We start from the raw sequence: 19,672 nt of genomic DNA, 5'->3' as shown, positions 1-19,672 counted from the left end.
AAGACTGGAATAATACTTGGAGATCAGCTGTGACGACTTTCCTTGGGCAAATACTTCAACAAAAAGCTGTAACAACAAGAGTTTAAGGTATGGCTCATTGTACATTAAAATTGTATTTCTGAACGATTTCATGAACTCGGTAGACTGGATTCATTCCTATGTCACTGACGTTGGCTTCAATAGTAAAGAAAATAATTATTCATACTTCATCAATAGTTGAATTACCAGGAATGTAAACATAATAAATGACTTTTTTTCCAAGTTTGAGCAAAACATCTTTAATAATTTAAGAATAAAGCAGTGCTTACTAGGTTCACGCATGGTCTGACCGCATGCAAAGATCCATTGATCCGACTATAGCAATCGTTCCTAGATGGATTGAAGGATTACCCAACAGGACAGCTAGTTGTTATTCCATATTATGTTCTAGTTTAGATATATTATATGAAAAGTTCATCGTCAATTCATGATATGGAGAAAACACAAATCTGTTGAAATGGTTAAAAGCTGTGAGAGAATTACCTATTCTATACAAAAAATGCTCGTTTCTGCAAACAAACTCGATAACATATAAAAAAAGCTTACATACACAGCCAAGGCAGCTAATTTTCTAGGTTGCTTGCTCTACGTGCCGCCCACCTCACTCCAAAAATAAATATGGATAACTACGTACATGTATATCGATCAAGAATCGATGTTTATTATATTTAGTTGGCGTTCCGACCTCCTGCTTATATAAAACCCATTGTATTATTTCATCTATCATGGGAACTTCAAATTGATTACACAGCCATATTTTTGCCAATCTCAATAATAATTCATGCTTTATTTTTTGCGGTTGTTTAAGAGTGAGCGAGCATGCGACCATAATAAATAATTTGAAAGGTAGACATACTCCTACTGAATTATACGAAAATAGTGTGATATATTTTTGACAAATTAACTCTTCAAACAAGAAAATCCTGCTCCTGCAGTAACTTACCCTAGCGCCCAAGAAACGGGCCTCCAAGAGTTCTTGTTTCCGGGGGTCGAGCGCCGCTTGGAAGTGTTCCATCTTCACTCCAGCGCCTGGAAAAGAGCGACCTGCATAAGGACCAGCTACCAGTCTACTAAACTAAGGTGGAAGCTACTCTACTCTCTACTAGTTACACAACCACCATCTCTACTCCAAAGCCAACAACATAAGTTGATCCTGGCATAATGTCTAGTTTGAGGTCGGGTTCTATGAGAAGAAACCCAACAAAAGCAAAACCGGACGAATCACCAACTGTATTACCACCAACTATAGTAGATTTTGACAAGTTTTAATAAAGAAACTTGGAGCGTTTAGCTAGCGAATGGTGGTCACGAAGCCACACCACCACGACATGAAAATATTTGAGAATGGTCAATCAACGCACAACATGTTTTATTGTCCATAGGAGTTATTTATGTAATAAGTATGTAATGTTTAGGTTTATGAAACGATTCAGTTTATAAATGTTCATAAGTGAATGAGTCAAATGAGATGCCATTACGCATATATTACATATGCCTGATCGTATTAATTTGCTAAAACCTCTTTTATTTCTCGACAAAAAAGTGTTATTCGCAAATGGTCGATGATAATTTTTGAGAACGCGAACGTTATACATTTGAAACTATTTCTTCTCTACGTTGGAACCAATTCAATATAGTCTGTGTTGAATAAAGGAAGATACTACAAAATTAATTTTTAAATGCCCGAATTTTGATATAAAGTATCGGAAATTCAACATGGATCATGAAAATGTATAGCTCTTATTTGAAATTAAATATCTCAAGTAGGGTATTTGAAACCCAATTCGTTGCGCAAGAAAACTGTTACAGAGTCGGCAAAAAGATAATGTTTTTTTGTTGAAATTTCCTCGAAGCACAACCCTGCGAAAGAAAATTCTCAGGTATTCTCATATATATCTCTCTCTTGGTACTTCTATACAATAACATTGAAAAGGATATTCCAGCTAGGGACATATTTGGTTGGTTTTCGATATCGTACCTGATTCGATAGAAGTATCGTTTTATCGAAAATATCGATATCATTAGTGAATACAGTTCTTGCACTTACAAGCAGCATTGCATTGCAGTTCCAAAATATCGATATAATAAGTGAATACAGGTGAACCATAGCAACCTATCTATGGGTAAGAAGCGAACCGGGAAATGAATAGCAAGTAAGGCAGATGTACAGAGGAAAGCAAAAACTAAAAGTTGATCAACCAAATTCTAATACGTTAAATCGACACTGAATGAGTGATACTATTAATAAGGACATTAAACGTTTCGAAATTGGCCTTCAGGATATCGAAGTTCAAGAAGTCATAAAAGGCTTTAATAAGTAGAAAGCAAATTCAAGAAATCTATGCTCCCTGTAGTAGGTTTCGTGGGCAACGAAAGCCATAATTTCAATTCCGAATGCAGCCCGCTATTTATGGGAGTATTGCTGGAAGTATGCCAGTTGCCTATTTTTTCTTCTGGATTGCGGCAGATTCTCGTCACAAAAGTAATATTCAGTCGGAGGTTAGTTAGGAAGCGGTGACAGGACCATGATATGAAGACAAACATTTTCATGTTTTAGAGTCTATCTCGGCCTATTGAGTAAGCGTCAAGTAGAACAATACCGTGTTTGGTAAATCGGTATACTTGACTGCATATACATATATAAAATTATGCATTATTAAAGTAAAATAATCGAAAAATTTATGGTTAAAGCGGGTAATTAATGATGTATACATTAAACAGACGATTTTAATACTCAATCGACGGAAAAACATATTTTATGACACCACTATTACCACACATATAACGTCATATTATCTTTTTTTCAACTACACCTACATCTTTAGAAATCGCTATTTGAAGAAGCACGTTGTTCTGCATAGAAAATGATGAATTTTTGGATAGGTCGCTTAACGAAACTTTTTGGGAATTTTCTCTGTCATTCACTTTAATAATAAAAATTCAAGTACAACAAAAGAAAAAGAGAAAGTTTGAATATCGCCTTACCCATTGTCATCATGTAAGAGATAGCCACTTTAAACATTTATTTTGTTCATTTTTTAATTTGTTTGTAACTTTTAACGCTTAGAGTAGCCATTTAAGCAAAGAGGAAGTGACGTCAGTTATACGACAATAATGACGTCATAAAAAATATTTGTTTCCAGGCTCCATATAGATTTGATTGAAATTGTTACAATCTTTACGTCACCACTCTATTATGTTACCACAGGCAGAAATACAAGAATATCGTAACTGAGCCCCCCAAAAAAATCTCCGGCCGCCATCAGAATCGTATATTATATCACTCTGGGCACATTTGAATGTTGGGTGTTGGCCATGCAGAGACGCCGGAACTTTTTCAATTTTCAGTGGCTCCATCTGGAAGCCGTAATTGCCGGGGATCAGGCCGCCGCCCCTTTCCTCCCCGACCGTCCTCCCCCCACCCCAAACCCCGGAACCGAAACTAGGGATCGGGGACTTTTGCGGGGCAAGAGGAAGTACGGTGGCGAAAAACCACCCCCCCGAACCCGATCAATGTTGACACGGCACGCGAGATTGCCTCGTGACGTCATCTTGAAGCGAAATTGTATGTATAGTGCAGAAAACGGACCCATTTCCGGCCGCCATATTGTTGCAAACCTCGTGTATACGCCCTTAGCTATTTCATTTCCGAATATTGAGGGTCAGGGAACCTGTGATGGACGCGCTGAATTTAGACTCAAATAGTGCTGAATTCCAATTCCTCCCTTAACAACTTCGAATGTTCGTGGTATCATGACAGTGGAAAGAAAGTATTGACCTTCAAATGTTTATGTATCATACTGATGATTATGAATGACAATCACGACATTTGAAACTCTACCAGTTCTGAATCTGGAAAGAAGATATCTTCAAGATTGCTCTTAGCTAGATGTTTCCTAATTGTGACAATTCTCTTCAGAGCTCCAAAAATAAATTCGGCCGCTACCTAAGCGTCAATTAAAAACAAAAAGCCCCGCATTAACGCTCTCCCCCATAAAACCATAATATCCGAGACGCGAACGGCATTCAGCCAGAGGGAGAGCGAAAAGTGGAGCAACCTGTCGGTCGGTCGACGACGATTCCCGAGGGCGTCCCGACGCCACTCATCGTCGTGACACAAAGTCGAGGGCGATAGTATTGTCGGACACGTTTTCGCCTGTCTTGTCGGGTAAAAATGTTGCCTATGCGCTCTTTAATAACATGCTAAATAATTTGTCCGCCGATTGGAAACGTTCCTCCCAAATCTGCTAAAAAGAAAATTTCCAATATCAACATTCCTAATAAATATTTCAATATTTCGGATCAGGGGACTCAGAACTAACAATTCCAAAAAAGCTTTTCCTTTCGTTTCATCGTAAGGCCCAGTTTGAGATATTGGTTTAAATTTCGATTTATACAACAGGCCCATTGAGAACAGAGCCCCGAATCTTAACCATGGGTGTAAATGGTTTACAATGAATTGCAAGTTGAGTGGTAGTCACGAGGATTGAAATTATTGTTAAAAACCTTTTACTGTAAATGATAAAAAATGCGCTATTAATTATGTAATACCATTTACTAAAAAGTGCAGAACGAGATACTTTATCGCACGCTGATTGCAGCTATCAAGTGCGATAATAGTACATTAAGATATGAGCTTCAAAAGAGAGTATATTGATGCAGAAATCTAAGTTCGCAAAACGCAGCACGAACCGATGAATTGACTACGGATAAGTACACAAATAAAAACCGTAAACTAATTTTCCGTAATGCTGTCAACCTAACTTTTGACAATTTTAAAATCACTAGATACATATTTCCAAGTTACCCAGTCATCGCTTTACTCTTTACGAGACTTAATTGACGACTATTTACAAAGTAATGCCAAAAATTAACCAATTCTTATCTAATTTTAGCCATTCCAATAGAAAATTACAATACTAGCTAAGCAATAAGGAACACTTCTGTGCTTCAAAAGCCGAGGTTTCTTAATAAAATTTTAATTCAAATCGCCTGCCAATTCTCAAAGGAAACACGCAAATACGAAATGAGAACCTTAATAAGAGGGTAGAGGATTGCAAGTGTGCTATTACTCCAGGCCGCCTGCGTTTTGCGATTCTGACAATATTGATCCGTAAGAATATGCATGTAAACAGTGCAGACTATGAATATTTAAGACTAGTAATAAGGGGTAACCGGCTAGAAATAAAAAAATTCAAGATAAAAGGGGGTTAGTACCACTTATTAAATGAAAGGTGGAAAGGGCTTACGTGGACCCTCTTGTGATTTCCAGAACATGTTCGTTGCTCGCATTACCAGAAGGAAAATTCCCATTGGGGTATTTATTTCTTGGTTTCTATCGCACTTATGTTATTAAAGAGTGAGATAAGAAAATAATAGTAAAAGGTAAAACAAGTATGAGCAAATAATGTCGTTGGTAATATGGTGATCGAGAGATCAATTTGTTTGGAAGAACCACCAGCATTGCTGAAAGATCAATTATTCAGAGCTAATGGACGTGTGACTGGTATTCCATGTAACACTTTCTTCGCAGTTAAAGATACTGTCATTTAATTTTATGAATATTTGAGGCGCTCAATAAAAAATTGAAAAGTCCGCAAATTTAGGGAAATATCTGCTCTGAATACAATTGAAATAAAGAAGGGCTCAAATAGTTTTCTATTAATTGCAACCAAACACGAAGCGAAAATTGATGTTGGTAATGGAAACGCCGAGTTGCAAATGGATAGTCGTGAGCCCAATCGTGCGAGTTACGTGAATTAAAAATTCCTGCACGCGTAAATGTCACCTTATCCGTCCATATGACCTGCTTTTTAAATTGCGTACGTTCTGCGCACATCTCTAAATACCAATGACAGAAATTGACACGAACTTCCTTGTTGCTTTCCACCACAGTAAATAGTAGTAAGTACCGAACCATAGCAAAAGGAAGCAAAGTCTCCTTACTGCCCCATGTGCGCTATTTGCAGGATCTTGCCAGCTACTTGGCGAGAAAGTGGCCAGTCTTCTTGTGCGGTAAACTCTGACAAATCTCCTATTGTTATTGTTAGCAAAACCAATAAATAAAGACCGTATCAGCATGCTCTTCATTGGTGAACGTTGTTAAACAGTTTTTTCAAAGAACGCCTTTTATTAAACGCCTTTAAAAAACTCTTGAGCCCTACATGCCAACTAGACATTTTCTCCAAATAATTGAACAAATACGACAAATAACTTGTTTGTACTTAATATATCCATAAAATTGAATAGCAGTTTCTTTAACTGCAAAAAAATTAACACGGCTTTTTTCCAGTCTAAAAAGCTATAGTTTGGATATGTTTTTTTTTATGTTAGTTATGGTATTTTACGTTGGAACATAGTTGTGACGCTAAAAAAAATTTTCCGCTATTGAGTGATGTTATAGCACTGAAATACAAGAATGATGTCAGGGAGTAGTTTTGTGATACCAACATATTGACATTCCCATGTTCATATGTATATTTTGGAGTCTTCACACCATATTCGCCAATGTTACCAAATATACCAGACAAATCGGGATTTTCACTGTTATTCTACTCGAGATGTGGACGATGTTGGAGGTAAATATCTGAGACGAACAACAAGTAGAAACGCCACTAATTACTGTGAACCTCTATTCTATAAGCTACAATCTTCAGTAAGAATACTACCCCTCGAAGCATTCAGCTTGACAATTAAAAAATAACTAACGAGAAACGTCTATGATGGCGACGAATATTAGAGGGCCAACACATTTTATTTAACATCGTGTTGAAGTTGTAACTGTAAATTCTCTAACTTTGACCTGCTTTTTACACTGCTAAAGTATTTTCATAAACATTCCGTATTAGTGAATGTTTATTGCGTAATAACATAAATTTATATTTTACTTTTTATATATTATAGAATGTAATTATATTGATGACTTATGCAAAGCAAATTTTTGTTCTAATTTGAACAGTTAACAGTTTCTCAAGTGTTAACATGATTCAGGTGCGTTTGAAATAAAAAATACCATATGGAAATCTAGCTGGTTGCCGAGAGAGTAAGGCCTATCAAAAAGCTTTCACATACTTAGAGCGTATGTACCCTTGAGTTGGAGAGCTTGTTTGGTAGCTTGTCTATTGATTGCTCGTGCCAGCAAACGGGGGGGGACAGAGGGCACTTAATGCGACCTTTTCTACTCCCATCTTCGTATTCTTTCTTGCTTTGTCACGATCTTGTTACGTGGCTGTAGCTCGGCCACGGGTCGTTTGCCTACGAAACTGCGAACCCGAGTTTATTCCGCCATTTTACGAAAGCAGTGATCGATCGTCGCCGCGTTACTAAATCCACACAGAGAGGCCAATTATTGCAAATTTTATCCGCAATTTACCGTTCAATATTACTGCATTTAACTTGTGAGACAATGGCAGGTTTTCAAATGGTTTAATCACGATCCTGTATATTCCTGTAAACTAAAACCAAATCACCCTTCTTAAGGCTGAATGATAATAAGAGTGGTATTTGTCCATAACGGTATTATCCTGTAAATAATAATCTGTAACCGAGCCTGCAACAGTAAAAACTGACTTAAAAAATGCGCTCCATTTTTAACTTCGCTTCAGAGTCAAAGTTCCATACTCCTGTCGCTTTTCGTGATTATACGCCCTCGACGTTGCAAGAAGCAAGGTCAAGCGCCGCCGTCGGTGTAGGCGCCGCGGCGCGCCGTGCAAAACGAATCGAGGACGCCGGGATCCGATGACAAAGCGGGATCGATTTTGCTCCATTTCGGTGTGATGTGCCGTTTATCCGCCTTCCCTTGCGTTGCACTGAACAAACCGAGTTTAACACTCTCGGTCGGGAATAGATGTAATTTCCAGGGTGAGACCGGAGCGACACAGGGGCGTAGTATAACCATACTGCTTTTTTAACTAGATTTTTACCCGTAAATTTATATAGCAGTATATTCAATCAGGTGAAGGTATCAGTACTTCTATTCCTTGGTCACTGCTAGCACACATAATCATTGGTTCAAAGGTTGTCCCACGCATCTTTACGGGTTTCAGATTTCATAAAATTGTACAACTCGGTTCTGCAAGTGATGTAGTGGTACATGCTTCACTAACCCAAACCATACAGTTCTCGCTTTATCCTAGGTATCTCCACATTGTATCATTAATACATAAAATTAGCATCAGGATATCGTTGAACGTCTATCATCAACTTTTTAATTCTCAAATCTACGCGATATGTATCTATCGGTAATTGAGCAGGTGCCTGTTTTGGAGCCTCTGTCTTCTTTGCGTTCTTGAATTTCGGTTATTCCATAGCAGTAGATAACTAGATATTATGTGGAAGTGAAATCTGTTTTACTCCATTGTCGACTTCTAAACATGTCAGTGTTTTTTTGCCTGGAAAGCAACTTATTTTTTAGAAAAGTAATAGTATCTTTTAGCCTCCTGAGATTTGTTTTACTATTCTCTATAGGTCGATCTTCAGATATTATGAAGAGTTATTATAATTATATTTTCAGGTATTCAGAAAATTTTAGACTCGTCCGACTGAAACCAGCAACGGGATACAGCTGGTGTGGGTGATTTTGAGTCGACGGGAATCTGTAGCATTGATGTGATAATTGTATGTATAAATTAAGTAAATTTTTATGTAATTTGTAGTCCTTAACAGGAACATATAGAAAGAATATTTTTACGGCTGAAGAAATAATCCGGTGCCCTACATTCTACAATTCTGAAGGAACCAAAAAGACGTTAACTTAACAAAAAAGAAAATGAATCGAGGGAGGTATTTCAGGGCAGGAAATTTAATCCCTTCCCTCCGAAGTTTTCAAATGAAAAGGGGGCGGGCTACACCTTGTTGGGATGGAATTTTAACCCTCTTTATAAATATCGTCACTTTTTTGCATTGCTATCTGAGCTGATTTCAAAAATAAGTAGACCGCTACTTATTAACACGACTCCGATGACTATGACATAGAAATTCATTCGATGGAAAATGCATCGAGGGATGCATAGCCTCATACGGGGCATACGGGGTACGAAAAGTATGACTTAAAGTTAGGCATTTTTGTGAATCTTTTTCTTCCGGTTTAAATGTTTTGAATTTTAAAAAGAATTCTAAATTAGTATTAAATTACGCATATTTTCCCTAATTTAACAAATTCTATATCTCTTATTGTTAGAAGACTCTATATATTCCCGGGAATTGCACCACCCTGTATAACAAGAACAATAGAATAATTTTTTTAATTATTTTTGTAAAGTTCACAGAATTTCCAACAACGTATTAAACAACTTGGGCGTCATTCTAAATACACTCTGAATATATTTATCTACGATACTTCCAGCTAGCAAGTATTAAAGAAAAGAAACAATGCCGAGAAACACGTCTTTGAAAAAGTCCCTTTTTGGCGACTTGAATCCACGCGGCAGTGAGGTTTCGGTAACAAGTTTGGATGTCGTGCATCCAGACATAGGACCAACCTGTCGGCGGTTTACCGATTGCACTCGAGGGCGCCAGATACGATCCCCCGTTAGTGAAGGGAAAACGAAATCGAAAAGTCTTCCGTGAATACCTTTTTCTTCCCTGTAAGTTAATAGTTCCCTATTGATGAGAAGTTTTATTTAAGTAATGAGACTTAGATAATTATTATTGCTAAAAGATAAGAAAAAATTGTCTTGAAAACCAAGAAATCTTGAATTTCAAAAAACTTTCAAATATACACTACAAATAATTTTTGTTTCCCGTAGACAGCAAACACGTTTGACTATCATATGGATTCCATTTCTTACCAGGACCAAAGACGATATGGATAGAAGAGAAAGAAAAATGAAAACTTTAAAGGCTAACGCGATACCCTTGGATCATGTGTTGTATTGTGGTATTTGCACCATTTTGATATCGTTCCTAGGAGGCGTCCTAGTCCCCAGATTCAGGAATCTGGCCCCAGGGGTCCTTTCCATAAATTCTGAACATGGCCTGGGGTGCTATTATGTTCAAATTTACTGTCGAAACCATGTAACTTTCCTCTCATGTTATTAGAAGGCTTTGAATGTTTTCAATCTGTTGAAGTCATGTCAGATATCCATAATATCTAAACTAAAAGACCCATCGGTTTTACATCCATTTTGTAGCGATCTGATCTAATAAATACCGCATCGTTTTTAAAAGCTATCAGATTTCTATGCTGAACGTAATAGCACGTCCGGTGTTTTTCCCTAATGTATTTAGTAGCAAGAGCCATTTTCTTATTAATAGGAGTTTTCTTTCTTAAAATTCACTTCCTAGTTTAATTTAGAAACTTTTTTACTAACAAGAACTGGCGCAAAAACATCAATGAAGTATTAGGGCATATAGAAGAACGCACCAAGGGCGACATAATTGCCGACTTCTTTTTCATCTTTATTATGACATTTTGTAAGGTCAGACCAATAAAGCGAGTTACACGAGGCCATTTTCTAGCATTTGATGCGCATGTCCGAATTCGTTGTAAGCTACTTCCCAGGACTGAATTTTATTGATATTCAAGACCCTGCCGGAGAATACCAAAACCAACACCTTTAGAAGGCAGATTCGGGAAAGTAAAAGACCGAACGGAGAGCCAAACTGTGAGCAAGCATGGAGTGTAGATTATTGACGTGGAATTTTCCCATTTAGCGGAAGGCCGTGGGTGCAGGACCGGGGATCGGGGGGCGAGAGCCTAGGAGAGCCAACATTTTCAGGCTGTATACACAGCTTGGCGGAGAAGCGGCCGTGAGAATGTGATGTCGCACGAACTCTTGACGCGACTGTACCCAGGCCAAATCGACGCGAGTGAGAGAATCTAGATCCCCTTTCTTCCCCGCCGAACGATTTTCAACCCGATGACGGATCGTTCTGTTTAACCTGGAGAGCAGTGGCGTCTATTCTATATTTCGTTCATATTTTATTCAGTCGACACCCAACTGACACTAGAACGGCCTGACAACTCACATTAGGCAGTGCAACCTATTCAGTCGACACTTAACTGATATCAAAATGACCTAACTAGTCACACTTGACAGTACAAGCTATTTAGTCAACACCCAACTGACACTATACCGACCTAACAACTGACAAGTCACACTAGACATGCAACCATGTTCTAATTGTTTAATAAGACACCCCGATAGAGAAAAGTAGGAACTGTTGTCAGTGAAACTAATATTGCCGCCATCTTGCATATAGAGCTGACATACGTTTCATAAATCGATGTTGATTGAGCCAGGTTATTCACTGGCACCTATAGGGAATAGTGAAAGGCAAAATTGTTGCTGGATCACAGAAACAAAAGTGTAGCAGAATTCAAGCAAAACGTTTTAATAAGCCCACGTTGACCTGATGAGCGTATAGTACCGTAATTCGAGAACTGAAATAGTGTACTTATAATAGTACTGGTACAGTTCATCAACCGCTTAAGATTACGCTTACATGTTGTTGTTTTCTTGCTTACGGCGACTAGGATCTCGGATTTTATTGGCTCTCTGGCTTATGCTCCCATGGATTTTTAATGTAAAAATTTTCTTCGCTATTGCCGAGTCAACTAAACCGGTCCTCGATTTACTTCTTGGCAATTGTGCGACTGTTGGGCGTGAGACAGTATCACCTTGTGGTATTTATTTTGTTGAAACAGGACTGAAGGATAATGGCAAAATTAGCAAATGGATAACGACAGATCGCACATGACAACCATCCTTAAACTCCTTAGACTTTGTTCGAAATTTATGAGATTTTGTAGGCATAGGTACGAATTTATGATGGGCCCAATGACGAGTTCCGCATTATTGTCATGTTGCCATGCTTACCATAACCCAATGTCATTGAAACTTCAATTGCTTAGGTGTTTGTTAAATTATTAGTATTTTATAAGTATATAAGAAGGCCTTCAAAGCACGCACGACACATCCGTTGTGCGTTGTGTTTTGTAAGGCACAAGGGCTTTGAAAGCTTTTACGCACGCACGCATATTGTTCAATATTTTTATTACAAGTGCATCATAATTACAACTTTTGCTTAAAGTTCCTTAAAGTGTTATGAATTTGTGTGTTGTGGTAGAGTTTGGACAAACCGGAATTTAAATTTAAAATATTGTTTCCACAGTAACCATGCATATGTCATAAAGGCCGTTTTATACGCGCTGCAGCATGCTATAATCGTCTATTATCATGCATGCGCAATTAAAACATCTTTTTGCACATCAAATTGACAATGTCACTGCATATAATCAGGTAAGCTTTTCGTCAGCAGCTATGTTAAAGTAAAATGTTAATCTCAATATTAATAAAATAGTGTAGGTATTTGTGAACTAAATTTCCTTAAAACCTGTAAGACGTGTTTGATATAAATAGTATTGAGAAATTTTCAGAGAATTGGAAAATAAATTAAAATAGCTATAAGGTGTCCTATAGAAAGAAAACTGCACATTACAGGGAAACAGTGAACAAGACAACCTTGATGACAATACGTTATTTAATCCGGCATATTTCATATCAAACTGTACAAAATCTAGCAAAATTTTATCCAGACTTCTGTTACACACTCCAAGTGCGTAGGTATTTTTTGGCAACTGGGCTGTGAATTAACACGCATTCGTATCTGGTTACTAATACGATTAAGTATGAGAATAACAAGAAATAGTAAATAATTTAACTGAAACTGAAAACCACGACTATCACTTCCTAGCCAAATACTGATAAACCACCCTCCTTTAAAATTAAGTTTCTTTGATCGTTTGTAAAACCACATGCGCTATCACAATAGGAATTATGAGTGATAGCACTCAATTAGTTCTCAGCACATCACACTCCAGTACCATCAGCACGTAGTACTACGTTGCGACGAGCATTAAAGCAGCACCTGGCGTTAAAAGCTGCTTTTTAAGGCACTAGTTTGAACATTAGGACGATACCCAACAAGTTTTACCGTGACTCTGACCCAAATAAACCGGGTTATAAGGCGCAAAGGACGCTAAACAAAAGTCAGCAAACTCACCAAATGAAGATCTAAGTACAGCCATGGCATTCTACTAGTAGTTCAGAAGGATACTCCCAAGAGAAAATCGTCCATCACATCCATTCATTTGTGTTGCTGGTCCGATCCTTATAACCAAACAACGGGAAACTCAAAATCCCTCCGGGAAACAACAACGACACGTAATCCTTCAAGTGGCAATCGAGCCAAATCTCTTGAAAAAAGACTTGGACAAAACGCGACAAAGATAGAATAACATATTCGAGCGTCTTACTCGCTCCGCGAAAATACACATACACACAATTCGCGATTTTTAAAGGTCGTGCCACGCTGAGCGAAGCGACGCGTTCACAATCAACCGCAGTCGCCGGTGCACTACGCGACCTCGGTTTCGGTCGCCGGAAAATTATGCGCGGTGTTGCCGGTTTGTTTTGACAGGCGCGACAGCAAACAGCAGGAGCGCTATCGCTTTTTATCCGCTTGTTGAAGTTAAGGGCGATTTCTTGCTTCCAACGCCCGCTGATTTGGCGTGCACCAGGTTAAATTTGTCTAGATGAATTACTCATGGATGCAAAATTCTAGTCCATCGAGCTTTTACCTTATGGCGAGAGAACGATAGTGAATGGGTAAAATCTACTGCCATGCGAGACTTATACTAATTTCCATTGGTCACGATCAGTTCGAGTCGAGTTCTGAAAATGGCGGCGCTCATCTCAAGCTGAGCACTACACGAGAATTAAGCGACCTACACGCGGCGCAATCTACAAGAACAACTTTCTAGAGCAACAAGCGGAAAAATTGGGTGCGACTCCATCCACACAATCCAATCCATCAGCACTTTTCAAATGAGAAAGAATCTACTTATTCTTGTTTCCTACCCTAACCACGTATGGCATCCAAAATCCAAGATCATCCGATTGTGTTCCCAAATCCGAACAACGCATAATTCGCACGGACTCGGGGTGCCAAGGGATTGTATGATCCGCTGAGCCATCATTCAGATACAGGGCAATTGTGAAATATTTGAGACGATTCGTCTCCACACGAAATGATCTGCATAGAGCTCAAAGAAGCTGCCTACTTGTAGTGGCAGAAACAGGTAGACTAGCTCATGCAGAGGTGAATCGTCACAATAACTTTCGAATTACCCCATATCGGAAGATTACGATAGCTATTAACTGTAGATGGGTGTGTAACGCTCTTGGAACTGGGAACACACTCGAAGGATCTTGGATATTGCGGTAGTAGATTATTCCTTTCTTATTTGCCTAGAAATTCGACTTTGCAGATACTCCGGTGTGTACGACGTTTTATCCATTTTTGCCAAATTTGAAATCAACCTTCAAGAAATGATTGTATTTTTTATTTAATTTGGGCGAACCTTATTAATGGCAATAAGGTCACGGTTCGAAATAATCTTCAACCCGTCCAAGTAGTTAATACTTTGACGAATATTACTCCACTCCCAACCATTCTTTAATTCGACGGTTCTTATACTTCAACATTACGGAGCAAATTTGCAGTTATGTGAATTGCTAACATCTGATGGCAAGTATCATCTATCTGGAACTTGTATCGGTGTCATTCTTTCGAAACTAAACTTCATCTTATATCTCTTATTTTATTGTCCAGGATAGTAATTTTTCCAGTTTATTAATATACGGAACCAAAAGTAAAGAGTTAATGCACAGTACGGAACGATGACCCGAGAACACCGTTAAACCCATGAAGTTGATTTTCAGGCGCGCTTTTATGGATTTTTCTTCGGATGTGTTCTTCCCAAGATTCTTCCGGTAGCAAAGTCAAGAATTATTTACAAATTCGCTAAAATGAAAATGACAATGTCATATATTGCATTGCCACAAATAGAGGCTAAAATATCCAGACACATACTTCATACTGATTTGAAGTTACTAAAGTTGGATTTTGAGATTCTACTGAACTAATTTTGTAGATTCGATCCAATCTCTATCTGTATCTTATACAAAGAGAATATGAAACGGTGATTTCAAATTTCTAACAAACGACGCCCCGAAATTCGCACTGTAAGGAAATGCAGAACTGCAGTGTAAAGGAGTACAGAACTGTAGTGCCAATTTCGAGTGTGCGCGGAATCGCACAGGATTTGGTTGGATTTGATTCAAAGTCTGTCAAAGGGAATGAATTAACTGTTGACTGTTACTGCTCAACAGACTAATTTACATCTTAATTGAACAATCCAGAAACGATGCAAACGATGCAAAGTCAGTTCATCGTCCTTGATTTACCAGTGAACGGCGCAGCTACCTCCGCAATAAAACAACCTTGAATTCACCCTCTTATCTTATTCTTACAGTCGGAAACGACAGAGACCTTCTCTACCTGGTATAGAACGATGAGCTTCAATCCTTGACGCAATGCGTATTTAAGCGAGCTACCAGGGTTGGACCTCTTGAGATATGCGCAGGAGACACATGAGACCCCAGCCCAACTAGAATGGAAATCTACAGGCTATAGAAAGAAGCGATAACTTACCCCATTTAAACACAACACCGGACTGAATTTAGATATGTTTACGCATTAAGTATGGATTCTCGAGTTTAAGACGTCCGAAAATCAATAGTCTAACAAGAAGACACGGTGAGGTCGTTTCGACCTTTATAGAGAAATAAAACAACGCAATTGGCTGGGCTGTGTGATGCTGCCGTTGCCGTTACGAGCAAAGCCGTCCACTTTGCGGTGGTGTGGAGTAATTTGGGATTTATGTAATGAATTGAATGAGAGAGCTGCAGGGTGTGTATACAGAACAGAGAGACGGGGTTTTATCGATCGCCGGGCAAGTATATAACCGTGCTATGTAAAACCCAAACGTCGCCCATGTACATTTCTTTCTAAATATAAAGCCGGGATGTGTTCCAGCTACACGAATAAATTGAACATATGAGCTGAGGTGGAACGAGATCATCGTTTCGTTTTAAATGTACCACGTAGCACATTAATTCGTTATGCGAGATACTTCCATTTGGACCGAAATTAACGCAGTGCAGATTACAGTCAACACAAGAACCAAATAATCTAGGAATACTAACATATTTGTCCCAACCATATCGACCAAACATACTTGTGGAATTACATTAAATCGCCATACTGTCAAGAATATACCAACAACAGTTATCAACGAAACGTTAACTATTGTAAAATGATATGGTCAAACTCAACATACTACCTGCGAAATTGCTTTAAATCATTCAGTCAATGAGATAATTGTGCACTCACCATATTGTTTGGAACAAACTAGTAATTTTTACCAATAATATTCAAATCTTCAGATTCGGATGTTCTCAGTCATGATGCCCTTCCTTCGAATACAGGGCGTGTTCGGAAAGCCGACACGACACCTCGCCCTTAACGCCAAGGAAAATTATATTATTCCTGGGATGTAAAGGGAAGCCCAAGCCAGAAGCATTTTGTGCATTCAGAGACGGTGTCTTATCGATCGGAAGAATTATATAACGTGCTATGTAAACCCCAAACGTCGCTTATATACGTTTCTTTCTAAATAAGGCTCATGTTTTTAGGATGCCCGGAGAGATGTGTTTCTATTCTAAAGCAAATATTGATTTCGATATCTGTGGCTTGTGAAATTGTCAATTTTAATAGCGAGACCTCAGTGTCTTTCTTCAATGTCATTTTCCAATCAAATGTTGTGTTTATTAAACCTAAATTATTAAGAATAAAAAAGTCATGTTGATTTAACGGATATTAAGGCATCTTCAGTTCACTTATACCACAAGACAAATTTCTGAGAGTTTAAACTTGAGCTAAGCTGAATCAATTAACTGTGAAATGACGACAAACAACTTCATCGTAAAAAAATGCATTATGCAGTGAAACATAAATTTCAGATGTTTGACTTTAATCTAAAGCACGATACTATACCTATCCAAATATAATTAAAAAAAAAATAAACCAACTATTGTTCTATCTCGTTAAAACGTCTACAAAAAGCGTATTTATTTTTGCGACAGTTATCGGTAAATACCAAGTAATTATCTATGTGGAATTGAACTCAATCGTCTCTCGAAAATTCGCCGTCAAACTCTGAACGCCTGTACAGCAATCAAAACTTCTGTCTGGCAAGGAGTAAACGGCTCTGAGTGGGATTGACCCAGTTGAGGGTGAAACAGGGCGAATCGGAAGTTTAGGGAAACAGGCGAATTAAGGGAAACCTGGAGTGCGGCCCGTGATGCCTATCTCGAAGGGCGTCGATGTTGGACGAGATTGAACGACCATTATATGACTTTTAGGGAAAGCCTTTTGAAAAAATATTCCTCTACCAGCTCGTTATTTTTAAAGAAGAGTGTAATGAAAAACCGGGATAAGAAAATCAATAGGCATTTTCGACACCCACGAGGAGCCGCGGACATTTTACAGATTTAATGTGGGTACCTAAGTATAGAGCCTTTGTCTGGAAAACATTGATTTTTAGTGGGCACACGTATCCATCTAGTTTTACATACTGCCGCAATCTTTTATAATAATATACTAAAATGAAGGTTAAAATTTGGTTTGATTATGTTTCGAAATAAGAAACTTAAGATGAGGATGGTGGCACAAAAACAAAACGACAAAGCGTTTCGTTTTTGTAATGACGGCTGGAATTCGAGGTGGTGAATGTTTTCAATGTATAAGCTATATGTGATCGAGAAAAAAATGCACATTTTACCATTTCGATTGTAAGGTCATTTAAGCACCAGTAATAAAACACATATGTACATGTTGTCACAAGACAATAAACTCCAGACACAACACACCTACATAACTAAATTTAAAGATAAGCATGAAAATAAAAATAGGCACTATAAAAAACCAAGTTACATGCAATTGCAGACCACGCGACGGAACGGCTCTTGACCGAGATTCTAGCAAATAACTGCCATTGAAAAACATTTTCTGCCGTGCGAAAACCGGCAGTGCTTCTTTAAAAAACGTAAGGCCATTATTGGCCGTCAGCCGATACCGTGGCGTATACCTAATGCCACTGTTAACTAAGGTTTATAAGAAAAAAATTCTAACGCAAATTGAAAAATATCTCATAATTTATCAAGAAACTTATGAACTAAATCTAAATTTAAACTAAAAATTATGAACGAACACTCATCTTGATAATCATATTTTTTTCGATGCCATAGAGGGTAAAGAATAATGCCATACAAAATTGTTACTATTCAACCCACTGCATTTGGTAGCTACGATTATTTCAAAACTTAAGACTAAATTATTTCAGAATTTAATGGCTCGATATCTCACGACATATTTGACATATTTTCACTTGCTCAGCAATAAAAAAAAATCCACGGTATATTCAAAAAATTCTTGTTTTTATTTAATTTCGCTGTATCTAGAAATAAATTGTGTGTGAGAGATCAATTTATATAGTATCAGTGGCGTTAACTGGTTTACATTTACGAAAATATTTAATACAGTATGAAATCTAAAAAAAAAATGTACAGTACACCTGTTACATTTACATTAATGGTGTTCCCACGACTCTGTAAATTTCATTGTAACATAGTTTAGGAACCCCTTGGACGATACCTCGAAATATATTTGAGGGTTTTTTCATTTATAGTCTACAAGAAAAATTACACTGAGTTTGTAGTGTTTCTATTCTTTATGAAAATTTAACAAAAATCATAATATCTACGTCTTGTCACGTCAAATTGATACCCTTAATCTGTTCTAATAAAAAAACTGGTAAACAACCGGCATTTTTCACAAGAGACCTAATAACTAAAGTTTGTTATATCCCACCAATAAGTAATATGCGGGTTGATTTCGAATCATAACCTAAAGACACCGCCCAGCAACATCCGATGTCGCAGTAAATTTCATACGATATTGATTTTCTTATGAAACTTTAAAAGAAACAAAAAGTATTTCATTCCGCGCCATCCCTCGACTGGAAGGCGCCTTAGGTCTCTTGCACAAAGGGAATGGTATTTTACACACCATAAAATTAAATTGAATGTGTACTTCATACTTAATTTCCCCTAAAAATTCCCCATCAAAATAAACGAAAGTTAAAGAACCAGCAGGAAAAAACTTCAAGCTGTGGCAGTCTTTTTAAGGGAAAAGCCATGAGGTCTGGGGCAGCTAGCCTATGCCCTTCTGAATAGTTAAAGCATACACATAACGTTTTGAACAAATCCCCACCACATCGGTGGCAGAAACAACATCCAGCAGGATTCCGTTAACATCCAGCGAGATCGGGTCAATAAGAGTCTCCGACGGGGCTGCGGAAACAGAAGGGACCGAGGGGGCAGGAGGAACTTTCGGCCCCCCCAAAAAACCCCTTCAACAGCTACCCCCCTTTTGTCCCCCGCGAACCGCCATTGCCATCACCGACTCCGTTGGCACTGTATGCATGCACCTGGGAATCGATCAGGGTGTCTTGTGCCCCGATTAGATCGGGCACGATGCGCGCATTTTGTTTTATATGCGTGTATATGTATTATAGAACTACATACTCCCATATGTATGCCAAAATGAGTCTTACAGCTCTGTAAGTACGAAAAGATCACTATTACTAAAAGGCCAAACTAGGAACAAAGGACTGAGAAGATCTTTTCCTAGATTGTGTTAAGATTGACGTGGAACTATCAACGAC

The 19,672-nt window shown here is 38.1% G+C and overlaps 2 protein-coding genes across 10 annotated transcripts in view; both read right to left on the bottom strand.

Moving 5' to 3' along the window:
• The window catches only part of LOC136418761 (G-protein coupled receptor 143-like), an 82,439-nt gene that overhangs the window by 45,863 nt on the left and 16,904 nt on the right, over positions 1 to 19,672 (bottom strand). The window lies entirely within an intron of this gene.
• The window catches only part of Tlk (Tousled-like kinase), a 61,587-nt gene that overhangs the window by 35,651 nt on the left and 6,264 nt on the right, over positions 1 to 19,672 (bottom strand). For 3 of the 9 annotated variants that reach the window (XM_066404943.1, XM_066404931.1, XM_066404932.1), the window contains exon 3: positions 983 to 1,068. The exons of 4 other annotated variants lie outside the window; for them this stretch is intronic. Coding sequence is in view for 4 of the 5 variants with exons in the window: in XM_066404931.1 (XP_066261028.1) it covers positions 983 to 1,068 (86 nt within the window). In the remaining variant the exon portion in view is untranslated. Of the gene's footprint in view, positions 1 to 982; positions 1,069 to 13,044; positions 13,715 to 19,672 lie in introns of those variants that run through there. 2 more of the 9 variants (XM_066404934.1, XM_066404937.1) reach the window with 2 other exon arrangements.

Source organism: Euwallacea similis, chromosome 37 (assembly GCF_039881205.1).
Source record: "Euwallacea similis isolate ESF13 chromosome 37, ESF131.1, whole genome shotgun sequence".
In the NCBI taxonomy this organism is placed as follows: Eukaryota; Metazoa; Arthropoda; class Insecta; order Coleoptera; family Curculionidae; genus Euwallacea; species Euwallacea similis.
This window is presented reverse-complemented; position numbering and strand designations above follow the sequence as displayed.